Source organism: Manis javanica, chromosome 3 (assembly GCF_040802235.1).
Source record: "Manis javanica isolate MJ-LG chromosome 3, MJ_LKY, whole genome shotgun sequence".
Classification (NCBI taxonomy): Eukaryota; Metazoa; Chordata; class Mammalia; order Pholidota; family Manidae; genus Manis; species Manis javanica.
In genome coordinates, this window is record NC_133158.1 from 148,380,286 (window position 1) to 148,397,835 (window position 17,550).

The following is a 17,550-nucleotide window of genomic DNA, read 5'->3' on the forward strand; positions in this document are numbered from 1 at the left end:
GAAAATCTGGGGAATGGTTCTTTGGAGGAACAATGTATGATTGAGCATTATTGATACAGTGTTAAGGTCAATAAAATATTTTAGACTTAAAAAAGTTTTGGTTTTAAAATGTGAAACTCACTGACTATATATCACAATGTAGAATCTGAGTATATTTCAATGTATTTGATATAAAGTAGGGTAGACACCCCTTGCTGACTTCTTGTGCAAAAGTCCTATTTATTTGTCCTGAAGCTTCAGCCTGGCAGTTAGGCTTCAGGCTTTCCACATATCTGGAGATTACGGAAATACTCGCAGGGAACATAGGCTGGGAGATATCATGTTTGCACTCTTCCTTGGCCTCACAAAAGCTTGCCAGTACCTTCCAGAAAAGGACCCATACACTTGTCTGGAACCTAAATTTTTGCAACTGTTGACAAGGGGACACCTCCAGACTGCCTGGTCTGAAAGCCAGCAGGGTTTACAAATATTATCACAGGACTGTATGTATTTGCATGCCTTAAAAGCCTGATGGACTAGCTTCTAATCAGCCTGAAACTAGGTGTTGACTGAGTTCCCTGCCTCTGGAATTCTCACAGGTCATGCACACACTCAAAATGGGCCTATCAAGGATACATTATCTGCTTAAACAATTACAGAGGTTTAAGAGACAACCAAGAGCTAGGATAAGGTTTAATGCTAAGGTTCATCCCCTATACAAGGCTACGCCTCCGAACTGAGGAGACAGATGTATCACCTAATACATAAAAACAAACACAGAGGGCTCTCTTGTCCCCTCCCAGCATGAGCCAGGAGCTCTGTCTGTCCTCTCACTGTATCTCTCAATAAAAGCCTCTCCCTGGCTCTCCTATCTTGACTGTTTGCTAAGTTCATTCTTCAACTCCACAAACAAGAACCCCCACATCAACATGTAACATATACTTCATTAAATATTACATATTAAAACATAAAAAAATCAGAGAGCCAAGCAAAATGAAGAACCAAAGGGATGTGTTCCAAACAAAAGAAAAAGATGAAACCCCAGGAAAAAAATATTGAAATAGAGATAAGTAATTTATCTGGTAAATAGTTCAAAGTAATGGTCATAAAGATGCTCACTGTACTTGGCAGAAGAATGGATGAAACAGTGAGAACTTAACAGACAGAAAATATATGAAAATAACAAACAGAAGTCACAGAACTGATGAATACAGTAACTGGACTGAAAATTGCACTAGCAGGGTTCAACAGCAGACTAGATGAGGCAGAAGAAAGAATCAGTGATCTAGAAGACAGAACAGTAGAACTTACCCAACACAACAGCAAAAACATAATTTTAAAAAGAGGAGACAGACGGGACAACATCAAGCAGATGTTGCAATATGGGGGTCCCAGAAGAGAAAAAGAGAGAAAAGGGCAGAAAACTTATTTGAAGACATAATGGCTGAAAACTTTTAATCTGGGGAAGGACACAGACATCCAGGTCTAGGAAGCCCAGAAGTTCCAAACGAGATGAATCAAAGAGATCCATACCAAGACACATTATAATTACAACGTCAAAAGTTAAAGAGAGAATCTTACAAGTAGGAAGAGAAAAATAATTTGTTACATAAAAGTGAATCCCCATAAGACAATCAACAGATTTCCCAGAAGGAACTTTGTAGGCCAGGAGGGAGTGGCATGATATATTCAAAGTGCTGAGAGTGAAAAAACTTCCAAAGATGCTCTACTCAGCAAGGTTATCATTCAGAATTGAAGAAGAGATAATAAACAATATAGCACCATATATTTCATTATATATAGCATATTATTTATATATATAAAATATTTCTCCCACCTAATAAAAATAAAAGTATTTGTGGGATGTGGGAACACGAGGTATCAATAACATGGTAGTTGGGGTAATGGAAAGATTCCATGCAGGAATCCTGGGCAGTAACAATAGACAGAGCCCCTGAGTCCTGTACAATGCCTTCAGTGTCTGGCATCATCACCCTAAGAGCTGTATCACTGGCGGGGGGGCAGTCACACTGTCCCTTTGGTGGGGATTAGCAGCAGCAGCTCCTTCTGGGGGCACTGGAGCGTAGCTGCTGCATTAGGAATTGGCATTAATAGGAAAAGTCTTTGCAGAAAATTAGAGCCAGAGGGAATTTTTGAATGGTCAAAAATACTGTACTTGGCTCAAAATGGAACATGTGTGTGGCCATGATAGGGCTCAAAAATATTTGGGAGGAAGTTGAGAGGACTGGAAATTTGCTTCTACATGATGAATGGGAGTTAAGACAGAAACGGTTGGTGATGTTTACTATGGCACTTTCTCTACCATCGCTCCCTGCTTTATAAAGAGGGACCTCACAGCATTCCTGATGCATTTTATCTAGTGCTTGAAGCCTTATCTGGTAGAGCTCCAAGCCTTTTCCTGCCCCACCACCCATGGACTTTGTTACTAATTTGCCGGGATTCCCAGAAGAAGGAGGGGCTCCAGCAGAGCACTTTCTATTCAGGAAATAGGTGATTCTGAGGCTGAAATTAAATGGGCCCGTTCACTCAAACATCCCTACTTTTCATTCAACTCCACTATTTCTTTTGTGTTGCCTTGTCCTCCCTTCGAGTACCATTTTCTGCTTCTAATTCAAAGCTCCGTGACAAAATGAGAACCACACTATTAAGCAAGTCTCTCTTGTTCTAGCTTTCTGTCACAATTTTCTAATTATGTCTGTTTATCGTTAGTTTTGCCTCTTAACTTTAATCTATTAATTTTAATCTGGCAAAATATCTTACCACGGGAAAGGACTTAAAAGTTGCTTTATAAAATGACTCAGTAAATGTTTTGGGGTTGTCTTAGCTGGGATGTATAGAAAATATTTTAACAGGTGTGTTTTATGGTAGGATAAGGACAATTATATAAATTTAGCTTGAGGGCCCAAACAGAAAAAAATTTGAGTGATGCAATGCATTGGGTGCTCTAGCAAACCGTGAAGGTACAGTGGTGAAGAAAACAGACACGAGTTCCCATTTACTAGGTCTCCAGTTTCACGTTAGGGTGACCCCACCTTTTGACAGAAAAACAGGCTTTAACATTTTACATGCACTTCCAAAATTTAAACTTTTTAATTTAGATTTCTTGATCCCCAAAATTTGACTCCAAACTACCTTGAGAAGTGAATTTTCTTCTGGTTATATTTAGACAACCCAACTGGCTCTTTGAAGAACTGTCCCAACTACCAACCTTGACTCAGATTAGTCTCTACTTTTAGAATTCCTGTCCTGCTATTTTCCCAAAAAAAAAACATTTGTCCATCTTTTAAAACCTGGCTCTGTGATGCATAAAGTCTTTGCAAGTGTTTGCAAATGGATGTAGTCTCCTCATCTGAATGCCATCAATTCCATCATGATTAAGTTCTGTACTATAGTGATTCTAACTTAAGTTAACCCACTCAAGTTACATTATTCCACACATTGCCACTGTGTGAGTTGGGAAATCATTGTAACATGTTAGAATAAGAATTACAGTCGTCTGTGGAAAAAGTTACAAACGCACAAATATATTAGATCTAAGACACAATCTAAGAAGTCCCCTCGGTTGTGTGTTACTGTAGATGGCCACCCTGGTTTAGCTTACTAGGTTGTGTTGCCCTTGGTCATGGCCAGTGATATGCTGGTAAATGTTGAAGAGAACATTTAAATCAAAGGGAGAAACTGGGAAAAATCAATCAATTAATACAATATCAATTGGCTTGCAAAATTTATGAAAATTTAAAAATTGCCTCTCATTTGCTGGTAAGAGCTGGCTGCAGCAAACACAGGCTGAGCTTTGTTCATTCGTTTTGCTCTACAGAACTCAGTAAGTATTGAAGAAGCTCTGAGAAATGTACATATGGAACTTAGAGGCATTGTACCTTAAAGAATCAGGAATATTATGGTGTTACTACCAAGGACAGCGTGTACTTGCCAGTGTGATGATCTCTGCTTTATCTTTCATGTTTGAGCATTAGGGCAATATGTCTTTTTTATGACATACTCCTCAAGCTGAAGTGCAGAAGTTCCTGAGAACAAAGCAATTCATTAGTTTGCCTAAGGTAAAAATAATACCTATAAATAACCTATCAGGAAAATGCAATGTGCCCAGCGCAGTAAAGTCTCAAAGCTGCTTTATGATTAGTGTTTCTGTGGTCCTGGGTTTCTATTTTCTCAAAGCTTTGCCTAAACAATTTATGTTTTAGCTATGTTAGTGGATAAAGCCATAAATATTTTCCTGACACAGTAGTGCTTAAGAAGGTCCTCTCAGTGGTTAATTAGTTTGCACACGAGATGAAAGATGGGTGATAGACAAGGCTTGTTAAGTGGCAAATACTTGACCTCTGTAAGATGAATTATGTTTATTTTATAAAGGCTAATGTTTGAGTCTTTGTGCAAGTCAATTACCACTATTCACATTAGTTAAGAATAATGACAACTCATGTTTAGTTACTTCAAATTGATGCTGCATGCATATAGTTCACTAACAACAGATAAATAAAGATTAAATATTCTTTGCCTGAATTCTCATAGTTGCATATATTTTGCCTTCGAAGATAATAGCTAAACTTAGGGTAATTTTCAAAAAGTTTAAATAATTGTGAAGTATTATATAATGAATATTTACTTGTATCATGTTTTTCTATAGCTGCTGTAACAAATTACCACAGATTTGATGGCTTAAAACTGTATCACAGTTCTGTAGGTCAGAAGTCTGAGAGGAGTCTCCTCGGACCAAAATAAAGGTTCTAGCAGGGCCCTTCCTCCTGGCTCTAGGAAGAATCTGTTTCTTTGCCTTTCCCAGCTTCTAGAGGCTGCCTGCACACCTTGACTGGTGACCCTGTCTCCTACCTTCAAAATCAGCCACAGCTGGTGGGGTTTTTGCATCGTATCATTCAGAGCTTCTCTCCTGCCTCTGTCTTTATTTTTAGGGACCCTTGTGATTACACTAGGCCTGCCTGGATAGCCCAGGATAATCTCACCTTCTAAAGGCCACTTCTATCTACCACTTTCATTCCTATTGCCCCCCCCAACCTAATATATTCACAGCTTCTGGGAATTAGGATGTGGATGTAGAAGGGAGGCATTTTCTGCCTATTACATACCCAAATGACAAAAATCCACTTACATTTTTACACTTTACCTCTGAGCAAACTATGTTTCAAAGGAGTTAAATACTTTCCCAAGGGTTCTGGGCCAATGCCATTTTCTAAGTTAAGTGAAGATACTTGCATAAACTGTTTATCCCAAATTATCACCTTGCTCAAAACTTCAATTTTGTTTTGAGTATGTTCTTGTTTTTGCTCTTTATGCTTTTGAAGAAATCCTTTGCTATTTGAAGGATTGCATGTTTTGTGCCTTTTCTGTTTCAACAGTGTCTAGTGAGAAAAATGATTTAAAAGGGATCAAGAAAGTGACTCACCTAGAGCAAAATGAAAAGACAAAATGGTAAGAACAAAAACAAAACAAAACTCCAGACTTTTAGCCAAAAGACCTCCTGTTTTTAAAGACTCAGAGTCTTAATTAGTGTCAAGGAAAAGTCAGTGGTCACCTCAGCTATTATATTTCAATGTAGTTGAAAACACAATTTGGCGACTGGTACAGTGTCCTGCCCAGAGAGGTGCCTCTGATTATGACCATTTTGAAGAGGAGGAAATTGAGGCTCCGCAGAGTCCAATGCTTGCCATGGAGCCATTTGGCTGGTCTTTGCTTTGACCCTGTGTGTCCCTGGGTCTATCTGGCTCTTTCTGGATTCAAGTTTTTTTTTTTCCGTGCCACTGTACCCTAGTTCCCTTGCACGATATCTTTCACCATTTCCCAGGAGTTTGGTTTGCAAAACATTCCATCTGTTTGCCTTCTGGTTTTGAGAACGCCTTGATCTTAACTCTGATTTTAATTCTGGGACAATGGAAATGTAGAGATATTAGTTATTTGCTCAGTGCAGTGATTTTGCAAAAGGACTGAACAAGCATAAAATTCTAAATTGCCCACAATTGAATGAATGTTATCCTGATCAACTTATCAGCACCTTCTAGTAAACACAAAAAAATGCCCAAGACTTCTCTGAAAGTAGAATGAAAATGAATAGACTTTGTGAATAGCACAGGATACTCAAATAAGTAAGAAAAGCTATTTTGGGTACAAGACATGTGAAAGAGCCAACTGTGAATGAATAATGAAAAACTGTGTCAACAGTCACCGAGTGCATACTCCCCCTTGCTGTATCTTTCCAAAGTTAGCTTTGCTACATAGAGTAATTATGGAGTTCTTACTGTTTTGTTGCCTAATGTTGTGATGAGGTACACGGAGCCAAAATATTTCCTTGCCTCCTTCTCCAGTTGTCAAAATCCCATCCATACCATCAAATGCAACTTAAGTGTTACTTCCTCCAGAACGTCTTTGGCAAACTAGGAGATAAAATTCCCCTGACTTCTCAAAGTTTGCTTTCTTATCTCTTGGCACAACACACACTCAGCTGCATGTAAATGTGTACACGTTTAATGTTCCTGCAATATTAAAAGTCCAGCTCTTTTCACTTACTGTTATCTTCTACTGGGTCCAACAAAAGATTATCTTCTAATCGGTCCTTTTATGAGTGATACAATGCATCACACATTAAAGATGCCAGATGGCTCATCAATAAATAAATGAATGGATGTGGTAGACAGTGTAGGGCCAACCAAAGAATTATACTTGATCTTGTTTGTCTTTTCTAGCTATTTTTCCTTTTGTTTCTATCATAGTACCTTGAACATAGCTGTTTCACGTGTTTGGCGATATAATTGTTAATGTTATATATATAGACTTAATGTTTCTTTAAAACTAACAAAGAGTAAAGTAAAGTTATAAAAGAAACTGGAAAATAGATGGTTTTTCATTATTTTTTTCTCAGAACACATGTTTCAGCTACAAATAAGTTGATCTTGATAGACTAAAATGCACTTTATAGAGATGCAGAGAGGTTTGAATCAATTTAGGTAGATTTTGGACTTCAGTATACATTGGTTGGTCCCTGGTCTTGTCATTTACTATCTGTGTGGATGTGGACAAATCAGTTGACCTCTGTGCAACTCAAATTCATTGTCTGTATGATAAGTTTACCAATATTAACTCACAGGTTAGTTATATTAAATGGAAACTTTATATAAACAACCTCACAATAGAATAATAAAATTGCTTTTATTTATTTCTGTTATTTTCCATCCTCTTTCATTAGTGACTTTAAATTTTCTTATATGTTAAATCTAACTAAAATGCATACTGTCTTCATTTTGGTCACACAAAATTAAAGTTGACACTCAAATTTTAATATGCACAATGCAATCCAAATGAAATATTTGCAAAGCATTTAAGAAGTATCTAGTATTACTGGTGTTTTGGACATCTGTTGCTATTCCTTTTCCTTCTAGGTCAAAATGGTGCTTTTGTTTGTTTGGGAAATGACCGAAAGCTTCTGGGGCTATGGTAGAGGATCAGTGGTCATTTCTGCAACCTCCCCATGCGTTATCTACAGGGCAGGCACGCTCCTAAATGGGCTAACTGGGTTTTTCTCTAGGATTTGTCAAACATGGAGTGCAGTTAGAGCCTCTCTTACCCTGAAGGAAGTCGAGAATCTTTGAGACTGGGCATGGTTGACCATCATAGATTTCTTTTGGAAGAAAGGCCCAATTACTCATACACAATAGTGTGGATCAACAAAGTCTCCAGTTTCGGCTAAACTAGCATGAGTTTGACTTTCACGCTAGTAAAATATAAGCATATATGAGCAGTGAGGCACCTGGGATTAGCTGTGTTCTGCTGCCTCCTCCCTGCTCGACCTCTGCATTTTAGTATAGGACCTCCCTGGTTAATCATGGGCCCTAAGAGAAGAGCACTTAGGTCTGAGCACTGCATAATTTACTAGCTTCTGTTTCACAGTTATAGGCTATCCTTAACTTCAGTCAGAATTTGGTAAATACTAGGATTTTGTATGGAGGGGGAGACCAGGTAGGAGAGTGTAGCCAGATCAGTCATCCCTTTAGCATTTTCAGAAAAACAAAAACAAATACAAATACAAAAACAAAACCCTCGAGAGCACATGCTTTCTTCTCACAGAATCACTCTGAGCACAGTCAACATTGGCCCACCAAATTCTTCTGCTGTGCGTTAAGCAGTGCGTCAGTGGGTTTGACCTTAATAAGAAATCACCTCTTATACCACCACTCAGGGACATTCTCTATTAATTTTTGGCATATATTCTTCCAACTATTTTTCTATGCAACAATATTTTAACATATCCAACCCTGTATCCTTTCCATATTTTCTCTGGACAAATTTAAACATTCTGCTGTTTTGTTTTCTCCTTCCTATTGCTTTGATGTCATAGATAAAGCTGCCGTGACATCTTACCATTATACCTTTGATGCTGTATTTCAGGGAACACAGAGCATTGATACCATGTTTGTTGTGGGATTTACACCAAGGTAATTGATAATCCAAGTACTTGACCCCATTTTTGTTTTCCTGGATATAGAGTAAACTTTTAGGATACACTATAATTTGAGATGATCAGATCAGAGATGGCACTTGTGTAGCAGTAGAATCAGGTGTTAATATGCCTGATACCTGAAAAAATTATTGTTAGTTTCTGGGTAAAAAGAAAATCCAGAAATATAAAAATTAGTCACAATGGCTAGACTTCCAATCTTTTCACACTGTCCGAGCTGACAGCCCATCCATATTCCAGAGGGAGCCGGTGCTCATTTTTCTGTCAGGTTTCCCTTCACCACCTAGAGGATCTGTTTTGTCAAACAACACAACAGAAGCACAGTGGTTTGGCTCTGGAGTTGGAAAAGATAGTAGTGTTTCTCACTGTAGTAGAGGAAATAACAAGTACAAAGGAGTTGAAATTGAAGACCATGTCATTAAAAAAAAGATTAGAATGCAATTAACATGTGCCACTTTGACACCAGACACATGTGGCTCCTCTCTTCACCTGATCAACTAATGTCAGGCCCTTCAGTCCAGGGCCAGTGCAGAGACACCGGGCCCCTGCTGCGGTCACCTGATTATGTCTCTGACTCCCCACAGCATTTGGGGTATTATCTTATAGCAAAGTTCTTTTCACTGAACTTTGAAAAGAAGTCAGATCAGAAAACTCTGATATCTTGGGAAGAATGGGGTGGTAAAATGAGAAAATATCAGTAAAATATTTTATATTATTCATTTTGAAAAGACTTGGCTTGGAGCTAGTGAGAAGTGTAAGATCACAGAGATAAAAGCTCCATTTGACCTTAATATTTTTCAAGACACAAATGCAGTTTAAATTCACACAGCAGGTAGGGGAGGATGGACTAGGCATACAACAATAGAATAAAAAATGTTTGTTTTTGTTTTATGTTTTTGAGATTGGAACCTGATAAAACTTTCTGATTTGCTAACTTTGAGAGGGTGGTCTTGTTTCCAAATTAATGGTTATTTTTTACTTTGAGAAGTCCATCTGTGACAAGAAAAATGATAAAGGCTTTTGGAAAGACAGTTAAGAACAGCATAGGCCCCAACTTGATAAAACTTGGTCTTTGTTCTTTGGACTATAATGTGGTCTAATTGGACTCAGGCATTTACAGAGCAGTTTTGAAATTATCTTATCCAATGGCTCTTAACTGGGCGACAGAAGAAGGCAAAACTGGACACATTCTCCTTCTCTTGCTGAGGACTACAGACCTATTCTAATTTTATTTTATTTCAGGTGGCAAAAGCAAAGACCCAAAGGAATAGATCAAACGCACAAGGCCACCGTGTCATTAGTGAGAGAACAGGACTAGAACAAGAAAGGACTCTTCTCTCAGGAGATCATCCTTCCCACCTTGCACCGAGAATCCACACAGACACTGCAGCATGGAAGCAGACTCCCTACCAATGGTGTGGCCAAGAGCTTCTTCTAGTTTCATCTCTGAGTTATATCGGCTTCAACCCTTAGTGTCTCGGCTTCTAAACTTTTCTTGAACTGGACTCAGATGTGGTGAAAGTGGATTTATATGTGAGACTACAGGCAGGTCTTATCTGTTGGAACAACTGCAAGCAACTGGGGGTGGTTGAGAAAGACCATCAGGCCCCATATAATTCAACAACAGTGCCATGTACAACCAACGATATCCTCCTGTGTGACGGATGAGCAGGTATTGGTGTTCTGACTTATATCTATCCCTCAGCTCTGGAAAAATCTGATATTTATCGAGACAGGAAATACTAGAAATGCTGTTGACAGGATGGAAATGAAATGATTCAAGGATTGTTCTCTTCAAGTGGGATGCCCTTATTGCTCCAACCACTAATACTACTTAGGAATGTTCTCAGTTTACTTTAAGGAAATATCCCCATAAGTATACTTTGAATTATCCATGATAATGGTGGTAGTGATAAAGGGAGGAAAGGATAAGGATATCCATGGTTAGTTTGAACTACATTTTCAATATTTATAATAACTTTAGGAGGGGCTTGTGGAAATTAGTTTATTAAGATCTCAAGTGAAAAGAGATGGCAATATGTCAGCATGTTCGTAATTGCACTATTTGTAACAGCTCCAAGCTGGAAACTTCTCAAGTGCCTATCAACAATGGAATGGATGGATTGTCAATAGTCACACATTAGACTATTGTTCAGCAAGGAGAATAAAAGATCCACAATCAAATGCAACAATACAGATAAATCTCACAAATGCAATGCTGAGTGAAGAAACCAGGAGCAAAAGAATACATGCTGATTGATTCTATTTACATAAAAGACCAAAACAGGCAAAACTAATGCCTGGTATTAGAAGTCAGGACAGAAGCTGCCCCTGGAGGAGTAAAGTGATGGTGGGAGAAGGGGTTTTTGTTTCTAGGTGCTGGTTACAGGGCTGTGCTCCATTGGAGAAAGTTCAGTGATCTGTACGCTTATGCTTTATGAAATTTTTGTATGTATATTTCAGTTAACTTTTTTGAAAAATGGTAAACAGGCATTTTTCAAGAAGTAGGAAAACCAACACTCATATTTTGGATAGGAATTCCCTCACTTTCATTTTTGTTAGGAAAAATAAGGATTTTTGGAAGTGTACCTCTTTTATAAAATATGAATCAAGTAATGAAAACTAAACTAGGAAAAGAAAGGAATATAAAATCCTCAGGAGATGAGCTCCTATCAGGGACTAAACAGTCCCCCTCCCGAGCTCTACATGAGTTAGAATTTTAGAAGCAGGTCTATGGGAAGCATGAGCCTCTCATTTCCATTCAGAAATGCACTTTCCAAAGCTAGACTCTTGACACAATAGGGTTAGTAAGTAATGGGCTTTCAATTTCAATTTATTATCAAAATATTTCCATCAGATGACAAGCCTGGAAAGATAAGGGGCTGCAGAGCTACATAGATGTCATTTTCCCTTTTGTAAAAGCCACTTCAGAGAAAGATTAATTTTGAAAATCCTTCTTGTAAACCATAAGCCTTATATGACTTTAGACAACTTTCCAGTGGCAATTTTTAACCCAAAGTTTGTATGTACTTAAAGCTTTCCATCAATATGATTTATAAGTTTAAAAAGTCTCAAAGCTTCATCTGTATATCACTTAACAGATCGCAGTTCATAACTGTCTGAAACTTCAATATTCAATGATTACCTATAATAATTACTTAGTCATAAATGTAGTTAATTATTAAATATAAAAATTATTATTTATACATTACTACAAATCTCTTAAAAAGACCAAGTTTTGAGAGAGAGAACAGGAAACTGCTTAGAAAATGGCAGGGAGCCTCAAAATCTCAATATCAGTCCAAGCAGGCACAACAAAAAACGATTTTAGACGTTCTTTAGCCCTAAGAGTGCTTAAAATAAAATGATCTCAGAATGAATGACTGATGATTGGAAAAATTAGTTTAAAATTGCTTAAGTCCCAAGGCCCCAAATTGCATAAGAATTCTTTGGAAGAGTTTTGAAGAAGCATAAATGTTGCAAAAAAAGTAAAACTAAATACTTAGGCAGTGTGTTTTTAACTCTCATATCACTGTTATGCTTTCGATGTTAACTGTATTCTTTAACCTCTCCTTTCTCCCCTACATGAGAGATACCTGTCTACATCAAGTGGCTAACACTGTTTTCAAAAGACAAATCAAACTTGCAGATCATATGAGAAACAGAAATGAACAGTAATACTAATCTTTAGAGATGAAGCATTATTTATACATTGAGAAGTGATCGATTTGATAGACATTAGACCCCCTCGTCCCACTACACCTTTTCCAGAATAACCTTTCTTTTTATTATGATGCTCTCATCTCTGTCCCCTTGCAATCACAGTGACCTCCAGGGCCGATTTTCTCCCAGGGTTCCCCATTTCTGTAGTGTTGGCAAGTCTAGCTAAGGGCTGCACCTCTCCTTCTGAAGATCACCAAATCCGGCATTTCTTCTCTGGATTCATGTATGAATTCTTACGGCAATGAAAGGCTTCTGAAAACTCAGGGGAGTTCTGCAAAGTTCCAATAATCCTGTGAGACAAAAGAAGTTGCCGTCAGCATTTGATACTCAAGTGTGTACCATGTAGTAGTGTAGTAGCTTTTACAGAATTTCTCGATGTAGGCCAAGTGCCTGAATTTGGAATTTATAATATAAAAGGAAATAAAGAAACTGGTAGAATGAATCTGTTCTTTTCATTAATGGAATTTTTAAAGTGGAGAGGTAAAAAAGTATAGGAGTTAAGAGCAAAGACCTTGAAAACAGACTGTATAGTATGAATCTGGTTATGAGTTGTATTTATTCAGCCTCTCCGTGCCTGTTTCCTTTTCTGTAAAATGCATATAATAGTTCTTGCACCTTAAGGCTGTCATGGGGAGTTCATTTATAAACACCCTATATGTGTTCATAAAATAAAAAAACAATTCATATTTGGACTTGTAGTTATAAGAGTTTGGTCAAAGAATAACATCATGATTTTTCACTTGAAAGGGCTCACACACAATTTAAATATAATAGACTTTAAATAGATAATTGTTGATTTATTTTAATATGGAAAATAGCAATTATTTCCTTTTGGTCCAAAAGAACTCCATAGATATCAACAGCTGGATTCAGTCTGAGTAACTGGAAACAGCTGGCAAAGTGCCAACTTCTTATCTCCGACCCCAGTGGGCAAAGACAACACCGGCACCAAGCAGCATTAGAGGGGGAGACAGGTCGGTACAAGGATGCAGAGGAGATGCTTTCGCGTCACCCTGAGCCGCCTCCTTCCCTTTTCTCTCGCAGGGCCCATCCCGCCACACCCACCTTGGGCTGGGGGGAGGGGCCGGGAGGCCAACAGCCCAGGGTGGCGGGAAGACTAGGAGCCAGAGACCGAGGGGTATGCTTCCAGCACGGAGGCCTCCACATTCGGCAGGGGTGCGGGCGTGCGTTCAGTCTCAGCCTTTCTCTCCCCTCTAACCCATTCTCCGCGCAGTGATCAGAGAGGTCTTTGACATTTGAATGAAATTCCATAGCTCCCTAACTTAAACCATTCCAGGGGCTTGAAGGAAATCCAGTCCCCTCTCTCTGGCCTCCAGCGTCCCAACGGCTCCTCATGGTGCGTTTCTCTTCTGGTTCCTCCACAGTCCAAACTACCTGACCTACGCTGCATTCCTCAGACCCACCAAGCTCCCGTTTCTGCCTTAAGGCCTCCACTTCTGCTGACCCCACTCTCTGGAAATTACTCCCCAGGGACTGACAATGGCTAACTCCTCAGCCTTCGTGCCTCTGCTTAAGCACGTCTTAGAGGCTTTCTTCAAACGCTGTCCACCTCCTACTGGTACGAACCCGATCATCACACGTATCGCGGTTGGCAATGATTTGTTCTCCTTTACTCTCTGACGTACCCACTATACTGTAACCTCTATGAGGCCAAAATACTGTGGTTTGCTCCCTGCTGTACTCTCAAAGCCTAGCTTGTGCTTTGCATATTGCAAAGCTCAGCACATACTGAATCAGTGCGCCTGCCTCCAGGCTGTGATTTCAGGTATAGGAGTAACAGAGCATGATGAAGAAAAACACTACTTAGCGTATTTGTTGTTTGTTACTATGGACAAACTGAGGGAAAGCAAGCAATTCCTTTCCCTATCCCCATTCCAGGAAAGAAAGATCTGTATCAAATTTCTAAAAGTCTGATGACCTAATGAGGCACTCAATATTACATCAATTACTTCTCAACCCCCACCCCTCCCCAACGCCTCCCCCAACTCTCCTATTCTTCAAGGAGGATATAAACTTTTGGCTGTATGTTTTTAAAGACTCCTAGAGGAGTCCTAAAGATTAAAAGGAATCTTCCTGGTATGGGGGTGTTGAGGTGGGGTGGAGGCCAGAGCTGAGGAATTTACATCTATTAGTCCACTCAAGAGGAAGAAGGCTGGCCTCCTTAAGGGTGAAGAGGGGCCCAGTAAGAGTGGCTTGTGTGAATGACAAGGACATGCCTCCCACTCTGAGCAATGCTTTAAAAGGGCCTCTGATAGGATGGCATGTGGCTGTCAGGGAGCCTGAACATCAAGGGTGATGACTTCTGAGGCTCTTGCCCTTGGCCACGGGAAGTAAACAGGGCCACCTGACATCAGATGGAGGCCTCAGACCACACGGATGTCAGCAATGACCATGGCAGGCTGGAGGTGGAGGCTAGTCCCTAATTTCTAGGCCCACATGCTGCCTTTGGATTCCTGTATAACCCTAGAAAAGAGTACATTGAGAACTACTGAAATTAAATATCTTACCCCCTGGTTTAGGGTAGGAGCAAAGAGCTTGAATTAATTTGATAAAATAATAATAATAATGATAACAATGTGACATTTTCTTACATCTGAAAGCTCAAAAACAAATTCACTTGATATATGATTAAAAGTGTTAATATATGCAGGAATAAAAAGATTTTAAGTACCAGGGATTTGTATTGTCTGTCATGTTAAGTTCTAGGTTCATGGACTTTAAGTTAGAGAGGAGCTTGATTCATTTAATCCAATCAATTCCCTTCCCATTTCAGGAAGCCCTATCCACAGGCTCAGGGGAGGTCATTATGGTGTCCTGACTGTCCCCCAAACTGAGGAGCAAGCTACCTGATGGACGGGAAAGTGTCTGGGTCTCACTGACTGGAAGAGCTGCTCTTTTTTGTTTTTATTTTATTAAAACTTTTTCAGAAGATCATGTCTGAGATGCAATCACAGGGGGGACAAGTATGTCAGCAAAAAGGTCCCAACTCATAACTTAATTCTACATTTGTCTTAAAAACGTAAAGGAAACTTTAAAAAACACAGCTCAAAAAGAGAAAGTCTTCACAAAACACCACTGGGAGTTGGCAATGTAGCAACATTAAACCTGATGCACTCTCTGCTCTCCATTTCCAGCCAAACGCTTCACTTAGATCATTTGATTAGGAATAATTAGGTCAATGATGTACCAGGGCTTCACTTACTTTCCTAGAACTCGAATTAGTATTTTGTTGTGTATAACATCAAAACTTTAGATGGATGACATAAATAATCTATTTCAAAAAGTGGACACATTATTAATAAAATGGATGTCTTCTCTGAGTGGGATCATATTTCATCAATAGTATATAGAATACTTGCATGAATTTCATGCTATATAAAAACTGTGTAGCTTTTGTGTTGGTGTTTATAATAACAGAAAATTTTTATTGACTATTTCTTAGAGATTTATTTGAAATTTTAGTTTACTATAAAATACTTCTGATATTTATTTCGTTGACACTTACATTAAAAACATAAGAGATACAGAGTTGAACATCATGCGACCAAGAATGGACTTTATATCCTGTAACGTGTCTGATCATTAACTGGATGTTTAAATCACTGAATGAACTTTTTGCAGTTAGTGGGTCCTCTGACAACCTTGTTACTTTTTTTAAATGAATGGCTTGGCTACAAGGTCAACAAGCTTCATTAATGAATAAACTATCCAATCTTTATCCATAACTAATGTCCATGATTTTCTTAAAGTAAGGTCACATTGATCAGAATATGTTCCACTATAAATTCACAAAAAATAAATACCTGAAGAGATTCCTAGGTATGGACTAAAGATTAGCAAGTGTTAACAGGAATTCTGTAAGGCTGGCCAAATCCAAACTGATATTTATAAAATATCAGAAACCAATACTGATATTTAAGGTAAATGGAACCAACATTAGCTTTTGAAAGAGGATTTAGCCTAAACATGCTAAATCAAAAAACAATAAAGAACAAAATAATCATATTACTCAAAAATGTCTACATAAAACACTATAAAGAATGTTATTTCAAAAAGTACTAGAAATTAAACTATGGAAAATATTTCCTGCATTATTGGTGGTTTTAGTTCTATCTAAAGTGCCTTTTTGTTCTGAGTGGAACATAATAAGCAATTTAAGCATCAAAATTAGCACTTTAAAGATTGGTATCATTTTGTCTATTTGTTTGCTTTCAAAAACTTAACAGACCCTTATATATTACATGGAACTATTACATATGAATAACTTTATAAACACATTTACAGATTATACAGTAAATACTATACAACCATTCCCTGAAATGATTGTGGATGGTTAACTAAAACCAGATTTCCAGAACAAAAAAAAAGTCGTTTAAATTGCGGCTCCATTTCTAGAATATCAAGAGGAAATGCTTTTATTTTAAATACTAAAATTTTACAAGTTTATTATAAAGTACAAAAAACTTTAGTTAGGAAGAATAAAATAGTTATATCTTAGGCCTAACATGACGTTATAGTTCATCTTTATATCAAGTATATTTGGCTTTTTGTTTTTAACACTGTGGTTATTTAAGCATAAAGTTGCAAAATCTCCCTCTATTTCAGAAATGTTTCTACATCAAGCACTATGCACAATTTTTCAAAAGCAACTCAATGTCTACCAGTTTTTAAGGTTCTTTAAAAAATATGTTTGACTTTCTTTGTAGAGCCAGGAAGCAGCCTGTTTCCAAAACTAAATGTAACCTCAACCTTTTGCCAAGGAAATCCCTTTACCTCCAGAGAAAATAGTAATTTCCTTGACAAAAGGTTGGTATTCCATTTACCCTTAAAAAACAAAAAACAGAAAACAAAAAAAACCTCACACACTTCTCTTATTATAAATGAAAAATAGTCAAGAGGCAGCTTTTGGACAAGAACAAAGAAAATGAAGGTTACAAATAATTTCACACCTTTATAACAAAATACATATTTTTACAAATAAAAATATTTGCATATCTATAATGAAATTATTTTTAACTTAAAATTGGGGGTAGAAAACAGTTGCATATTTACCTACACTTAACCAGTGATCTGTTATTGACATTTTGAATGATCTGGACATAACAAATGGGTGGCAGAAAACCCTTGACTGTCAGTTCATATGGATTGTTGCAAAGTCTATATACTTTATTCATACTAATTCTTATTCTATTCATATCCTCTTATCTAAAAATAACCTTGGTACTAATTTTCAAATGCATATATGTAATAAGCACTTCATATACATTAACATTAATCCTTCTAGCCACTCTCATGATAATTTAATCCTCATTTTACAGATCAAG

The 17,550-nt window shown here is 37.9% G+C and overlaps 1 protein-coding gene across 9 annotated transcripts in view; it reads right to left on the reverse strand.

The window, feature by feature from the left end:
- Positions 1-11,285: 11,285 nt before the first annotated feature.
- Positions 11,286-17,550, reverse strand: part of MME (membrane metalloendopeptidase) — a 95,026-nt gene continuing 88,761 nt past the window's right edge. For all 9 annotated transcript variants that reach the window (XM_017680001.3, XM_073232188.1, XM_017680000.3 and 6 more), the window contains one exon: positions 11,286-12,495. In XM_017680001.3, coding sequence (XP_017535490.1) covers positions 12,396-12,495 — 100 coding nt within the window. In that variant the 3' untranslated portion in view covers positions 11,286-12,395. The remainder of the gene's footprint in view (positions 12,496-17,550) is intronic.